We start from the raw sequence: 15,510 nt of genomic DNA, 5'->3' as shown, positions 1-15,510 counted from the left end.
CAGGAATGACCTTTTCTAGTTGTCTTTTAAAATCTCAAATGTATAAAGTTGTAATGCACCGATTCTCTTCACTGCAGATCTGACCCATCGCACGACTCTTGAAGAGGGCCATGAGAATCTCCAGTACCCTATAACAACACTCTTATTAATCATGCATTGCCTTTATATATTCTGTGTCCCTGTCTTTCTATGCATGTAGTCTGTGGGTGAATTATAAAACAATTACTGTATGCAGATGTGCAAAAATGTGTGCTTTAGATTTGTTTTTGCCATCCATTTTAAATGTAAGAATATGTTGCAGATTAACTTTGCATTTGCAGTTCTTTATGATAGCCACATTAGCAGCTAATTAAGATTTAATTTTGGGGTGGTAAATACAGGCAAATATACTGATAAGTCACCTTGTCCTAGAGAGATTTACACTTTTCAAAACATCACGCCAGGGTAAGCCTACATAAAACACTTTATTTGAAGTGTTTCTGAAATCCCCTATGGGAAAACTTAGTCCGGTAGTTGCGATGGATTGCATTCGGAAAGTATTCAGACCCCTAGACTTTTCCACATTTTGTTACTTTACAGCCTTATTCAAAAATGTTTTTATTTAAAAAAATCCCTCATCAATATAAACACAATATCCCATAATGACAAAGCAAAAGCAGATTTTTATACATTTTTGTAAATGTATAAAAATTAAATACAGAAATTAATTCTTGGGTATGACGCTACAAGCTTGGCACATCTGTATTTGGAGAGTTTCTCCCATTTCTCTGCAGATCCTCAAGCTCTGTCCGATTAGATGGGGAGCGCCGCTGCACAGCTATTTCCTGGGATGCTTGAATGGGTTCAAGTCCGGGCTCTGGCTGGGCCACTCAAGGACATTCAGAGACTTGTCCCGAAGCCACTCCTGTGTTGTCTTGGCTGTGTGCTTAGGGTTGTTGTCCTGTTGAAAGGTTAACTTTCGCCCAAGTCTGAGGTCCTGAGCGCTCTGGCGCAGGTTTTCATCAAATATCTCTCTGTACTTTGCACCATTCATCTTTCCCTCGATCCTGACTAGTTTCCCAATCCCTACCGCTGAAAAACATCGCCACAGCATGATGCTGCCACCACCTTCACTGTAGGGATGGTGCTCTTTCAGAGTGACTAATGGGTTCTTGGTCACCTCCATGAGGCTAGCTCTAGGAAGAGTCTTGGTGGTTCCAAACTTCTTCCATTTAAGAATGATGGAGGCCACTGTGTTCTTGGGGACCTTCAATGCTGCAGAAATGTCTTGGTACCCTTCCGCAGATCTGTGCCTCGACACAATCCTGTCTCGGAGCTCTACAGACAATTCCTTTGACCTCATGGCTTGGTTTTTGCTCTGACATGCACTGTCAACTGTGTAGACAGGTGTGTGCATTTCCAAATCATGTCCAATCAATTTAATTTACCACAGGTGGACTCCAAGTTGTAGAAACATCTCAAGGTTTATTCATGGAAACAGGATGCACATAAGCTCAATTTCGAGTCTCATAGCAAAGGGTATGAATACTTATGTAAATAATGTATTTGTTTTTTAATTTTCTTTAAATTATCAAAATTGGGTATTGTATGTAGATTGAGGATTTCATCCATTGTCGAATAAGGCTGTTACGTAACAAAATGTGGAAAAAGTCAAAGGGTCTGAATACTTTCCGAATGCACTGTATTTCCACAGGGAAGTATAAATGCGAGGAGGATAAATTCATATGTACATTGTGTTATAGTACAAATCGATTGCCTTTCTGTTGCATATGTCACTGCTTCTCTTATGTCCCTCATGCAGAATCAAAAGCAGTCACTAATTCCACTTCATGAATTGTCACAAACCATTCTTGTGCTGTTAGATCTAGTAGTGTAATCTTAATGATTTAAAAAAAAAAATTATCCTTAATTGTGGTATGGATCTGTGAGATTGGTTGTGTTGAATACTTCTGCATTCCTTCCCTTGTCTTCCTCCAAGATGACTCCAGTTAGTCTGAAAAGCGAAAGATGCAAGTTCTAGGACCGTATCCACAAAACGCCTCAAAGTAGGAATGCTAATATTGGATCAGTGTAGCCTTTTCTATGGACAGATCCTAGATAAGCACTTCTACTCTGAGATTTGTTGATACGGGCCTCAATGCTCTGCCCTATGAAATCCAATGTCTGAGAAATGCACTTTTAACGGTTAGTGAAATCTCCTGGAGGAGCACATCACACTATCAACAACACTACCTCTGACTCCTTCTGATTGTGACCAATTCTTACTGTCTGATGCAATTAAATCTTTCTACAGGTTTATACAAACCTTAAATCTTCACTGTCCAGTTTTTGATGACTGCGCTCCATGTCTGAAAAGGAAAAGTAGAATTGTCAACAGGTCCTACACACCTGCTTAGGTGATGTGTTGTATGGATCTGTTAAGACTGTTGTGTAATTGCCATTGGCCCAGTTCAGAAGTCGGCAGATATACGAATCGGGTCGGTGCAGGCTCCCTGAACCTTCAGTTCCGCAAACACTGCAGTGGTAGAGTCTAAGTTGGGTTAAAAAGACTGGGTGTTCTTGTCTCCTTAAAGGAAAAATCCACCCAAAGTCACTCATTCTTTTCATTTACAGTGTTAAATATCACTGTGAGAACAATATTTTTTTGTGAACAAATGTTTAATTTTTGGTGTTATAATAAGGTTGGCAGCAACATGGAAAATCGATGTGGAAATCTTTTGCAGCTCCAGTCGACTACAAAATCCACAATGCAATGCTCTCTATGGGCTAGCTAGCTACATAGCAAACGTAGCTACCCACAATACCAAAGACAATATCAGCATGTAAAGTAGCTAGTTAGCTGTAAAATCGACTGCATCTCAAACTAGAGGTGTCACTACAGACCCAGGTTCGATTCCAGGCTGTATCACAATCGGCCATGATTGGGAGTCCCATAGGGCGGCGCACAATTGGCCCAGCGTCGTTAGGGTTTGGCCGGGGTAAGCCGTCATTGTAAATAAGAATTAATTCTTAACTGACTTGCATAGTTAAAGGTTAGATAAAAAAAAAAAAACAGAGTGGAGTTCTAACATTTGCAGCGACAGTCTGTTGGGTTGGGTGTTAAACGTTCTTTCATTGGATTCCTATCTCCTTTCTATAATATCTCTGGCAACTGCACTATGCAATGCACCCCGGACTAAAGAGGCAGACAAATAGGAAAATTTGCTAGGCTCTGTTAAATAACATATTTCTCGAGGTAGGAATATGGCAAAAAATATAATCAATGGCTCACTTGACAGAAGACATTGGACAGTATTGAAATGTGACATGTATGATAGACGTTTTTGCGATCCAAAAGTCGTATTCCTATGAACTTCCAGTGAGAGACTTTATCACAGTGTTACGTCATACAGGACGGATTTCTGCCTGCTTGAATGCCAATAACTCAGATAAACATGAAATGACCCAGGGAATCGATAGGACATCACTCACAGACGCACAAAAACAATATAATATTCAAAATGGGTGAACCTTTCCTTTTAAGTATAATAAATGTATACTATAGAACTGTGTAAATGTATTGTAATAAGTCAGGGCTATAGGGTAAGTGTTCCAGTCACCTGTGAGAATGTGGTGTATCCTGTCTGCCACCAAGTCTGCATCCTCCATACTGAAGCACATGGGAGGTTTAAACTTGACAATGTTCTCCCAGGGGCCGTCTGTACTGACACAGATATACTCCTCTTTCAGTCTGGAATGGGAGACGAGACCAAATAATATTTCTGCTTAAAGGTTCTCTTCTAAAAAATAATGCAAAGATTTATACCAAAATAAGAATAGTGATAACTCTTCACCGAATTGTGACTGCAGCAAACACTGACACACTTTGATATGATTGTATAGTTGTTTCTTCACAAGGCCTCGCAGCAGTGAATGACCAGTCTGACCCCATACCTTCTGACAACTTGCGCTGCTGCGTCTGTAGCTGGGGTCCTCTGTTCTTTGTCGGTGACCATCTCCAAGCCCACAAACAGCCCCACTCCACTGCCAAGAGTAAACACAAAGCCAGGTATTGTATACTGTCTTCAGCCAGTATCTCCGAATGGATCATGCTGTAGACTAGAGAGTATGAGGTTGACTGCAATGTCATATGTGAGTAGTTATTATAGAGACATTCCCTTCACATAATCCACGTCGTAGGCACCCTACCGGACATCTCCAATGATTGGATGTTTGGTCTGTAGCTGTCTCAGCCGGTCCAATAGGTGTCCTCCTACTCTTGAGGAGTTCCCCCTCAGGTCCTCCTTCTCAATCACGTCCAGGACAGCCAGGCCGATGGCACACGACACTGGGTTACCGCCAAACTGCACAGTCACAGGAGAACCACAAACCATGATTAGGGATGAGACTCCTAACGAACTTTTGTGCACGGCTAACATGATTTAATAGGCAGAATATAGGTTGTAATAGCCACCAGTTTCTCACTGTATTGAAGTACTCCACTCCGTTGGCTGTGAAGGCCCCAGCGATCTCCGCTGTGGTTGCTACACATGACAGGGGATGTCCGTTGCCCATCGGCTTGCCCATAGTCACTATGTCAGGGCTAAAATCATCACCCTGCAGCTGGAAGGCCCAGAAATGGCTCCCCACACGCCCAAAACCTGTTTGCACCTCGTCTGCCACAAACACTCCCCCTGCAGAGCGCACGTATCTGTCGAGAGATACCAACACTCACTGTCACATGTCAAAGATAAAAGCAATAGCTTTTACTATCATAATGGCCTCAATCCAAACTCAAATGAGGATTTGGCTCTTCGTCCTTTTCTTCACCGATAAGAAAATGGGACAGTATAATAGTGCACTAATATTTTATGCTCAGAGGCAGTACCTACTCTGCTACTTTAGTTGAGTATCCCTTGGGCAAGAGGATTTGGCCTCCAACACTGGGCAAGGACTCAGAAAAAAATGCAGAAACCTGTAGGTTGCAAGTCAGTTTTGAGTTATTAGATCCATAGAATTAGTACAATACTGAACATTGTTATTACACTGTTACTACACTAATCAGCATTACACCCCGCTCTGTGTCCAAATTGAGACTATTTTCAAACTTTCCTTCTCCATGCAAAACCTATTGTATTTACTGTACCTTGCGACCTTTTTGGTGCACCTTGTCTATCACATCCTTCACAGTATCTGCATATGCCTGGGCTGGGTTGGGATGGTCCTCTCTGAATATACCTCTATAGATGTCTGGTATGGGTGCCTGTAAGGGTTAAACAGGAAAATTACAATTTTAGCTTTTTGTAGCACATGCAAAAAAATAGAGGCATGCCATATCTATCCTCTTACACACCACGTGAACCCACTCTTTCTGTCCTGTCAGCTTCTGGAACTTGTATGGACTGATATCGATGAGCGAAGTCAGGTGCCCATGATATGCACTAGTATGGAGGAAGAGGGGGAAAAGAGGAAGAAGTACATTTTAGAGAAGAAATCCACTGAGATTAGTAGTAGTTTTTGTGTGATTTGAGAAACCTTACTGGTCAAGCACAATGACGTCTTCATGTTGGGTGTACTGGTGGGCCAAGCGTAGTGCCAGATCATTGGCCTCTGAGCTGTTGGGAGACATACATATTACATTATTCTTCCTATATCTTACGTGGATGTCATTGGGGCTGTGTTTCAGGAGGAAGTCATAGGTTGTGGGACATGGTGTCTTACCCTGAGTTGACAAAATAGAAGACACGCAGCTTGTCGGGCAGAGTGGCAGCGAGGCGGTCGGCATACTGAACTATATTGTCGTGAAGGAAGCGCGAATTGGCATTCAGAAGCTCCATCTGCGTCGTGGCTGCTTGTGTGATGCTGGGATGACAGTGACCCACTGTAGGTGCAACAACAATCCAACGTTCCCAACGTTTCGTTACATACAATTACCACTAGGAGGTACTTTGTTGATTATATTGTGGTACTACTGTAATGTTCAAAGGGCTTTGGACTGTGACCTTTGCCCTCACAAAATATTACTCACCAAATCAGATGCATTAAAATAATGTCACCAATAGAGAGCAACAGTAATGGCATCTTTTTGTAGGCACTAACTCCACCATGGTTTGTTGAACAAAGCCTATGGGAAAAAGTATGGAGTTGTTGGATAAATGCCGAAAATAAGGTCTGTGGTAAATACAGGCTTAGGAAATCTTAAACGTTTTGTTCTATTAGATCATCAGGTCACTTTTGGTGAATTTTGAAGCATTTACCCAGAGGGCATACAACGTGATAAAGACGGCTTTTACTAGTTGAAATCTTGTCGGAACGTCTTATAACCAGATCACAACCAGATTAAGATGTATTTTTGACATATGAACAAAAAAAAGTATTATGTTGGTTGAGATCTGATTGAAATACTGACCAGTTATCTATATGCTACTCAATGAAAAGCCATCAATCTATATAAACATGGGCATAGTGTTTGTGGGCCATGCACCCATTGAATATAAGACACTAGAAGCATTACAATTATTACAGTTATTAAAAGTTAATGTTCTTTTTCAGCAGGGTTTGCATGATTCAGACCGGGTTGAATAATATTACTCTGGGCTCCGGATAATGCTATCCAGGCCGAGTCCAATTCAGCTTATCCGGCCCAATTAACTTTTTCAGGAGCAGGGCCATTTAAGGTTTTTATTTGGCAGGTGTTGAAATGCCAATTTTACAAAAATAAGAAATGTGATCTATTTCACCCCCAAGTCATGAAAGTTGGTAGGTCATTAAAGCAAACATTTGAGATGGTCTCTAATTTAGAGAATCTATACATGCTTTTGTTTTTTACGCCTGGCTATGGCAGTGTTTTTCATAGTTACAGTCCACCCAATTGAAAAGTGTATATGCACAATATTTGGTCTAGGCGATAAACATGCACAATAATACAGGATACCCATACAAAAATGCACTGCTGTTGAAATGCAGTAAAATGGCAGTACTGTGAAATAATGGCTGTTTAATTAATGATATCTGGTAGCTTGCTGTGTGTGTTGTCTTCTAATGGTAATTTTTTATTTGCGTTAGCTAATTGTACTGTTTATTGTGCTGCACATTTTTCTTCTGTTCTCTGAATTCTATTTGGAAGTTCTATTATGACTAACTATTTATTTAAGAAATAAAACATAGGCCTGTCTTTTATTTCAAAAGCATACTACAATTCACCATGTCACGTTCTGACCTCTATTTCCTTTGTTTTGTATGTAGTTAGTATGGTCAGGGCGTGAGTTGGGTGGGCAGTCTATGTTTGTTTTTCTATGATTTGGGTATTTCTATGTTTCGGCCTAGTATGGTTCTCAATCAGAGGCAGGTGTCATTAGTTGTCTCTGATTGAGAATCATACTTAGGTAGCCTGGGTTTCACTGTGTGTTTGTGGGTGATTGTTCCTGTCACTGTGTTTGTTGTCACAGGATAGGACTGTTTTGCGTTTGCACATTTCTTGTTTTTGTTAGTTTGTTCATGTGTAGGGATTTATTAAAACATGAATAACCACCACGCTGCGCTTTGGTCCGCTTCTCTTCCTCCTACAGACGAACGCCCTTACAGAATCACCCACCACCAACGGACCAAGCAGCGTGTTAACAGACAGGAGCCACAGGAGAGGCAACAGAGGCAGCAGCAGCAGGAGCAGCAGCAGCTGCAGTGGGAGAGGCTGCACCACCTGGAGAAATGGACATGGGAGGAAGAACTGGACGGTAAAGGACCCTGGGCTCAGCCCGGAGAATATCGCCGCCCCAAGGAAGAACTGGAGGCGGCGAAAGCTGAGAGGCGCAGATATGAGGAGGCAGCACGGCGTAGCGGATGGAAGCCCGGGAGTCAGCCCCAAAAATTTCTTGGGGGGGGGCTAACAGGGAGTATGGCTACGCCAGGTAGGGGACCTGAGCCAACTTCCTGTGGTTACCGGGGGGCTAGAGAGACCGGGCAGGCACCGTGTTATGCTGTGGAGCGCACGGTGTCCCCAGTGCGGGTGCACAGCCCGGTGCGGTACATTCCAGCTCCGCGTATCGGCCGGGCTAGAGTGGGCATCGAGCCAAGTGCCATGAAGCCGGCTCTACGCATCTGGTCTCCAGTGCGTCTCCTTGGGCCGGCTTACATGGCACCAGCCTTGCGCACGGTGTCCCCGGTTCGCCTGCATAGCCCAGTGCGGGCTATTCCACCTCGCCGCACTGGCAGGGCGACCGGGACCATTCAACCGGGTAAGGTTGGGCAGGCTCGGTGCTCAAGAGCTCCAGTGCGCCTGCACGGCCCGGTCTATCCTTCACCACCTCCACACCCCAGCCCTCCGGTGGCAGCTCCCCGTACCAGGCTGTCTCTCCGGCCCATCCGTCCAGAGCCTTCCTCTCCAGCGCTGCCGGAGTCTCCCGCCTCTCCGGCGCTACCAGAGCCTTCCTCCTCTCCAGCGCTGCCGGAGCCTCCCGCCTGCCCGGCGCCTCTGCCGGAGCCTCCCGCCTGTCCGGCGCCTCTGCCGGAGCCTCCCGCCTGCCCGGCGCCGCTGCCGGAGCCTCCCGCCTGTCCGGCGCCTCTGCCGGAGCCTCCCGCCTGTCCGGCGCCTCTGCCGGAGCCTCCCGCCTGTCCGGCGCCGCTGCCGGAGCCTCCCGCCTCTCCGGCGCCACTGCCGGAGCCTCCCGCCTGTCCGGCGCCTCTGCCGGAGCCTCCCGCCTGTCCGGCGCCTCTGCCGGAGCCTCCCGCCTGTCCGGCGCCTCTGCCGGAGCCTCCCGCCTGTCCGGCGCCTCTGCCGGAGCCTCCCGCCTGTCCGGCGCTACCAGGGCCTTCCTTTTCTCCAGCGTTGCCGGAGCTTCCCGTCTGCCCAGCGCCAGCTGAGCTTCCCGTCTGCCCAGCGCCGCCAACGCCGCCCGTCTGCCCAGCGCCGCCAGTGCCGCCCGTCTGCCAGGAGCCGCCAGTGCCGCCCGTCTGCCAGGGGCCGCCAGTGCCGCCCGTCTGCCAGGGGCCGCCAGTGCCGCCCGTCTGCCAGGGGCCGCCAGTGCCGCCCGTCTGCCAGGGGCCGCCAGTGCCGCCCGTCTGCCAGGGGCCGCCAGTGCCGCCCGTCTGCCAGGGGCCGCCAGTGCCGCCCGTCTGCCAGGGGCCGCCAGTGCCGCCAGTCAGCCAGGGGCCGCCAGTGCCGCCAGTCAGCCAGGGGCCGCCAGTGCCGCCAGTCAGCCAGGGGCCGCCAGTCAGCCAGGGGCCGCCAGTGCCGCCAGTCAGCCAGGGGCCGCCAGTGCCGTCAGTCAGCCAGGGGCCGCCCGAGCAGCTGCCCCTCTGTCCAGAGCAGCTGTCGCCCCTCTGTCCCGAGCTGCTGCCGCCCCTCTGTCCCGAGCAGCTATCGCCCCTCTGTCCCGAGCAGCTATCGCCCCTCTGTCCCGAGCTGCTATCGCCCCTCTGTCCCGAGCTGCTGCCGCCCCTCTGTCCCGAGCTGCTGCCGCCCCTCTGTCCCGAGCAGCTGCTCCTCTGTCCCGAGCAGTTGTCCCTCTGTCCCGAGCAGCTGTTTCACCTCTGTCCCGAGCTGCCCCTCTGTCCCAAGCAGCCCCTCTGTCCAGTGGGGTCATTGAGAGGGGTGGCCATGGTGAGAAGGCCACGGAGGCGGACAATAAGGCGGACTAAGACAATGGTGAAGTGGGGTCCGCGTCCCGCGCCAGAGCCGCCACCGCGGACAGACGCCCACCCAGACCCTCCCCTATAGGTCAAGGTTTTGCGGCCGGAGTCCGCACCTTTGGGGGGGGGTACTGTCACGTTCTGACCTCTATTTCCTTTGTTTTGTATGTAGTTAGTATGGTCAGGGCGTGAGTTGGGTGGGCAGTCTATGTTTGTTTTTCTATGATTTGGGTATTTCTATGTTTCGGCCTAGTATGGTTCTCAATCAGAGGCAGGTGTCATTAGTTGTCTCTGATTGAGAATCATACTTAGGTAGCCTGGGTTTCACTGTGTGTTTGTGGGTGATTGTTCCTGTCACTGTGTTTGTTGTCACAGGATAGGACTGTTTTGCGTTTGCACATTTCTTGTTTTTGTTAGTTTGTTCATGTGTAGGGATTTATTAAAACATGAATAACCACCACGCTGCGCTTTGGTCCGCTTCTCTTCCTCCTACAGACGAACGCCCTTACACACCAGGATTTATAAAACCCTACTTTTAATCGCAATTATTTCCACAACTAATTAGTCTAAAATTATTGCACCTGAATTTGACCCTGAAAATATGGCTATTATATTTTTCCTTAAAGGCTTTAAGCAATTCACATAATGCGTGCAGTAATTTAAATTTCAGTAGCTAAGGAGGCAGGCATATCAGTTTCAGTTAAAAGTTGGATGGGAATCTGTGCCTCGCGCGCAGTAATAGATCTCTGCGTGCAGGCAGCCTGCTTGCATGAGCACATCAGTCAACAACAACAGTTTCTAAAAAATGTACACAAAAAAACTTTTAAAAGATTTTACTGCTAAGTGGTAGTCCCTGTTCTCCTGCATTATTGTTTAACTTTTGTAGGTAAAGGGGCATTTTGTTGGGGAGAAAAACGTCAAGGAATAATTAGCTAGCTTGCTAATTAACTAACTCAGCAGGGCTAATTTTAACTAGCTAACATTAGCTCTCTGACTAATCCTTCATGGATATGGTAAGTCTTCATTTTTACCTGTTGTAGGTGTTTGTTGTAGCTAGCTTGCAAACAGATTGACATTTGAATATCTGTTCAGTTAATAATAGCAAATGTGTGTGTGAGTGAGAAAGATGATCACAATAACTTTAGAAAACATTGTCATGTCAAAGTTGTCATGCTAGCAATGTGTGTGTATGAGAGAGGGGGGGATTATGATTGTGATCACAATCACGTATAGAAAAGATTGTTGTCATATCAACATTTTGTCATGCTAGCTGTGTGACTGTGTGTGTGTGTGAGAGAGAGATGGTACATGAATATACATATAGGAAACATTGATTGTGTGGGACAGTAAGGTAGTTTAATTATTCAAATGTGTACCCCCAATATGGTTGTGAAGATTTTCTTGATTCATTTTTATTTAACTAAGCAAGTCAGTTAAGAACAAATTCTTATTTTTACTTACCCCAGCCAAACCCTCCCATAAACCAGACGACGCTGAGCCAATCCGATCACGGCCTCATGCTTGAACCAGGGTCACTCGGGAGCCCATTCATCAGAGATCCTTCTATTTTTGTGTATTTTGTATTTGACAATACAATTAATTTTGCCTATCCCTGCTCCCCCTCTACACTCATTCTAATGTTACATCTCTCAACTGCCTTTTCAATTCTTTATTTTTTTTTTGCAGGAATCTTCTAGCTTGGAAGGATGGAGGAGTGAACAAAGGGAAGGAGTACTGAAGTTACCCAGCATGCTGACTAAGAAATTGAATTAGCCTATGTTTTGTTGTCTATCACTCTCTCCATCTGCCTCACTGCCAGATTGCTGAAGAGCAACATGGTCGATGTACTTGCTAGGCTAAGTCTAACTTAGTGAAGAGCTTAGGTAATGGTGAATCATGATTCATCTTTGTCTTTACAGCTCCTGAAACATGTCAATGACCTAATGTATGGGGTCTACAACAGTTACCAGTGACCTATTCTGCCACATCCCAGTGAAAGGAGAGAGCAGAACCACCCCTCCTTAAACCCATAGTCATTGACAGTAAGTTGTGTGCTAGATGTTATTTTGTCTTCTGTTTGATACTTTTTTTCTCTGGATTAGGTCTCACTGAGACTGGATTACCCAAGAGACATGCTATTCAGCTTCCCATGATTGCCTAATCTTACACTTTTGAAAAAATAGGTGGTATCTAGAACCTAAAACGGTTCATCGGCTGTCCCTATAGGAAAACATTTTGAAGAACACTTTTTGGTTCCAGATAGAACTGTTGGATTCCATGTAGAACACTTTCCTCAGAGGGTTCTACATGGAACGCAAACAGGTTATACCTGAAACGCAAAATGGTTCTAACTGGAACCAAACAGAGTTCTCCTATGGGGACAGCAGAAGAACCCTTTGGAAAGCCAAAGAACCCTTTTGGAACCTTTTTTTTACTAAGAGTGTAGTGTAAGTAAATCCAATTGAAATAGCACTGCTTCTAATAACATATGTTTGTAAAGCAAATAAAATACAATTTTAACTCCCCCCTTTTTTCAGTTGCAAAACCTGTGTCCTGATCAACAGACACCTCCCTTGCTGAGTCATGTATAGTTTCTCACATTTCTCTCTTGCTCATTCTCCTCGCTCACTCAAACATTACAGTGCATTCGGAAAGTATTCAGACACCTTGACTTGTTCCACATTTTGTTACCTTACAGCCTTATTCTAAAATGGATTAAACCATTTTTTTCCTCCCTCAATCTACACACATTACCCCATAATGACAAAGCAAACACTGTTTAAAAAAATAAATAAATAAATAAAAATGTTTACATTTTATTAAAATTAAGAAAAAAACAAATAGTAGATTTACATAAGTATTCAGACCCTATACTCAGTAAAGGCAGTGATTACAGCCTCAAGTCTTCTTGGGTATGATGCTACAAGCTTGGCACACCTTTATTTGCAGAGTTTCTCCCATTCTTCTCTGCAGATCCTCTCATGCCCTGTCAGGTTGGATGGGGAGTGTTACTGCACAGCTATTTTCAGGACTCTCCAGAGATGTTCTATTGGGTTCAAGTTCGGGCTCTGGTTGGGCCACTCAAGGACATTCAGAGACTTGCTCTGAAGCCACTTCTGCATTGTCTTGGCTGTGTGCTCAGGGTCATTATCCTATTGGAAGTTGAACCTTTGCCCCAGTCTGAGGTCCTGAGCACTTTATAGCAGGTTATCGTCAAGGATCTCTTTGTACTTTGTTCCGTTCATCTTTCCCTCAATTCTGACTAGTCTCCCAGTCCCATAAAGGCCTGATTGGTAGAGTGCTGCAGAGATGGTTGTCCTTCTGGAAGGCTCTCCCATCTCCACAGAGGAACTCTGGAGCTCTGTCAGAGTGACCATTGGGTTCTTGGTCACCTCCCTGACCAAGGCCCTTTCCCCCCGATTGCTCAGTTTGGCCGGGCGGCCAGCTATAGGAAGAGTCTTGTTGGTTCCAAACTTCTTCCATATAAGAATAATGGAGGCCACTGTGTTCTTGGGAACCTTCATTGCTGTAGAATTGTTTTGGTACCCTTCCCCAGATCTGAGTTCTACATACAATTCCTTTGACCCCATGGCTTGGTTTTTGCTCTGACATATACACTGTCAACTGTGGGACCTTATATAAACAGGTGTGTGCCTTTCCAAATCTTGTCCAATCAATTGAATTTACGACAGGTGGACTCCCAATAAAGTTGTAGAAACATCAAGGATGATCACTGGAAACAGGATGCATCTGAGCTCAATGTTGAGTCTCATAGCAAAGGGTTTGAATACTTATGTAAATAAGGTATTTCTGTTTTTACTTGCAATACATTTGCAAAAAATTATAGAAACCTGTTTTCACTTTGTCATTTTGGGGTATTTGTGTGTAGATTGATGAGGAAAATGTTTATTTAATCAATTTTAGAATAAGGCTGTAATGTAACAAAATGTGGAAAAAGTCAAGGGGTCTGAATACTTCCCGAATGCACTGTACACCCATTTCTAACAATGTTACAATGGCGATTCTGATCCAACCATAAATTCATACATTGTGCCACTGGCCTGATAGGATGGAAGTTCAACATGTAGCTAGATTTGCCAATTGCACCCATTTCTAACAATGTTTGTTGCAGGAATGATTTGTCTCTTTAAACATACTTGAATTGTTGCATTTGGCATTCTTTTTTTAAGACTGCCAAGCTGTCTTCAATTGGCGGAACCTTTGTCTGGGACAATGTGCTCAGGATTATGGAGCGGTGTGTTTATATAAAGTTGTTTGAATATTAAACATGTATTAGGATTAAGCAAAACTTTATCATTTGGAGATGAGTTAAAAATTGTAATTATACAACTACTGTGTAATTTTATCTTAATTTTTTTTTATCTTATCTTATCTTTAATCTTAAAATGTTTCAGATTGATGACCAATGAAGTAATGTCCCACTTCAATATGAAGGAACAGAGGAGCAAACATGCCTTTGCTACCACTTTTAGTAGATTCAGACTGTTAAATATATTTTTCTGTGTGTTATGTACTGTCCTGCATGCCCACATTATGTCAATCATTATTTTATTTTTATGCTTACAGTATGTGTCATGAACAGACAGAAAAATCAGGAGCTTGGTGTGTTGCCGGCCTTCTGGAAAGGCTTTAAATATGCCCCTGAACGCCGTGGTGGAGAAGGACGCAAAGTATGTGCATGAGCAAGTTGCTCTTTTTTGAAGACATCTCTAAGCTATAATTGCCACAAAATCGTTTTAACTAGTACCATGGAAATATTTTTAGATAGCTGAGTCCACAAAGTTACACCAAGAATGTCCTTTTCTAGTCCTTTTCTTTTCTAGTCTTTTAAAATCTCAAATGTATAAAGTTGTGATGCACCGATTCTCTTCACTGCAGATCTGACCCATCGCACGACTCTTGAAGAGGGCCACTACGCTAATATGTTGCAGATTAACTTTAATTGGTGACTATGGAAACAAGTAGAAATGTAATGAACAATGTTTTCAATATCCTACTTTATCCTCTGCAATACTTTTTACAGTAAACTTAGAAACAAAGGTGCTATCTAGAACCTAAAAGGGTTATTCGGCTGTCCCCATAGGATAACCTTTTTGGTTTCAGGTAAGTAGGACCATTTCCACGGTTCTACATGGAACCCAAAAGGGTTATACGTGGAACCAACAAGCCTTCTCCCTAGAACCAAGAAGAGTACAGCCGAAGAACCCTTTAGGAACCTATTTTTCTAAGAGTATAGGTAATAAATTGTAGTCAGGTGGTCATTACCAGGTTATGATGCGGTGTTAACCTCAGACTTTATTTTCGGCGTTTAACTTTATTCCAAAACTATTCATTTCCCATTAATTTTGCACATAGGAATGGCTGAACGATCCTGAGGTATATAATTTCCGATTTGTTGTACTACAAGTTGGCGAGCTCTATAGATGTGTCTCTTACCGTGCTGAACGTTGCTGATACAGTCCAAGTACCGCTTGCCATTTTCGTCATACAAATACTGTCCTCTGGCTCTGACTATCTTCACGGGATCGTCTGAATAGAAGAGTCTGCAAGACTGCCTAGGAGAGGCATAATTTAAACCATTTTATATGTCAGTGCATAATTTCATACCAGGGCCAAGCGTTGTTGCTGCCAACTTGAGTTTCTTCAAGTCAAACACAGTTACATACCCAATCAGTTTCTTTCTCATTGCAAGAGTCTCTTCTTTCCTGAACATTTCCAACGCCATTTTCACTGCGTTTCTCTTAGTTTGTATTACTAAATTAAACTCCAGTTTCTAGTTGTCTTTTCCGTCATAACAACTTTCTGAAGAAATCACGTGGATTTTCATAACTGCGCATGCGTCTGTCTGAATGACGTGGGCGCATTCTGGATTATAATATATAT

The 15,510-nt window shown here is 44.4% G+C and overlaps 1 protein-coding gene across 2 annotated transcripts; it reads right to left on the bottom strand.

Annotated features, from left to right (window-relative positions):
* Window positions 1-1,422: 1,422 nt before the first annotated feature.
* On the bottom strand, window positions 1,423-15,471 carry phykpl (5-phosphohydroxy-L-lysine phospho-lyase). 2 transcript variants are annotated; one of them, XM_021560862.2, is made up of 13 exons: window positions 15,294-15,471; window positions 15,064-15,182; window positions 5,701-5,860; window positions 5,520-5,594; window positions 5,333-5,420; window positions 5,126-5,242; window positions 4,872-4,954; window positions 4,465-4,690; window positions 4,189-4,343; window positions 3,934-4,023; window positions 3,600-3,730; window positions 2,306-2,348; window positions 1,423-1,993 (listed from the first exon to the last, which is right to left on the bottom strand). In XM_021560862.2, the coding sequence occupies exons 1-13, from the start codon at window positions 15,350-15,352 to the stop codon at window positions 1,906-1,908; spliced, it is 1,434 nt and encodes a 477-aa protein (XP_021416537.1). In that variant the 5' UTR covers window positions 15,353-15,471; the 3' UTR covers window positions 1,423-1,905. The 2 variants fall into 2 exon arrangements, with proteins under 2 accessions (XP_021416537.1, XP_021416539.1); XM_021560864.2 differs by lacking the exons at window positions 15,064-15,182; window positions 15,294-15,471 and adding an exon at window positions 6,008-6,103.
* Between the last annotated feature and the right edge of the window lie 39 nt (window positions 15,472-15,510).

This window comes from Oncorhynchus mykiss, chromosome 14 (assembly GCF_013265735.2).
Source record: "Oncorhynchus mykiss isolate Arlee chromosome 14, USDA_OmykA_1.1, whole genome shotgun sequence".
NCBI classification, from domain to species: domain Eukaryota; kingdom Metazoa; phylum Chordata; class Actinopteri; order Salmoniformes; family Salmonidae; genus Oncorhynchus; species Oncorhynchus mykiss.
This window is presented reverse-complemented; position numbering and strand designations above follow the sequence as displayed.

Bases quoted from the DNA above. Each gene is read 5' to 3' on its own strand.
- phykpl (XM_021560862.2), bottom strand. From the start codon at position 15,352: ATGGCGTTGGAAATGTTCAGGAAAGAAGAGACTCTTGCAATGAGAAAG. The intron at 4,691-4,871 runs GTAGGTACTGCC...ATCTCTCGACAG, and splicing joins TACTCAACTAAAGTAGCAGA to ATACGTGCGCTCTGCAGGGG. The intron at 1,994-2,305 runs GTTTGTATAAAC...TTCGCTTTTCAG, and splicing joins CTGGACAGTGAAGATTTAAG to ACTAACTGGAGTCATCTTGG.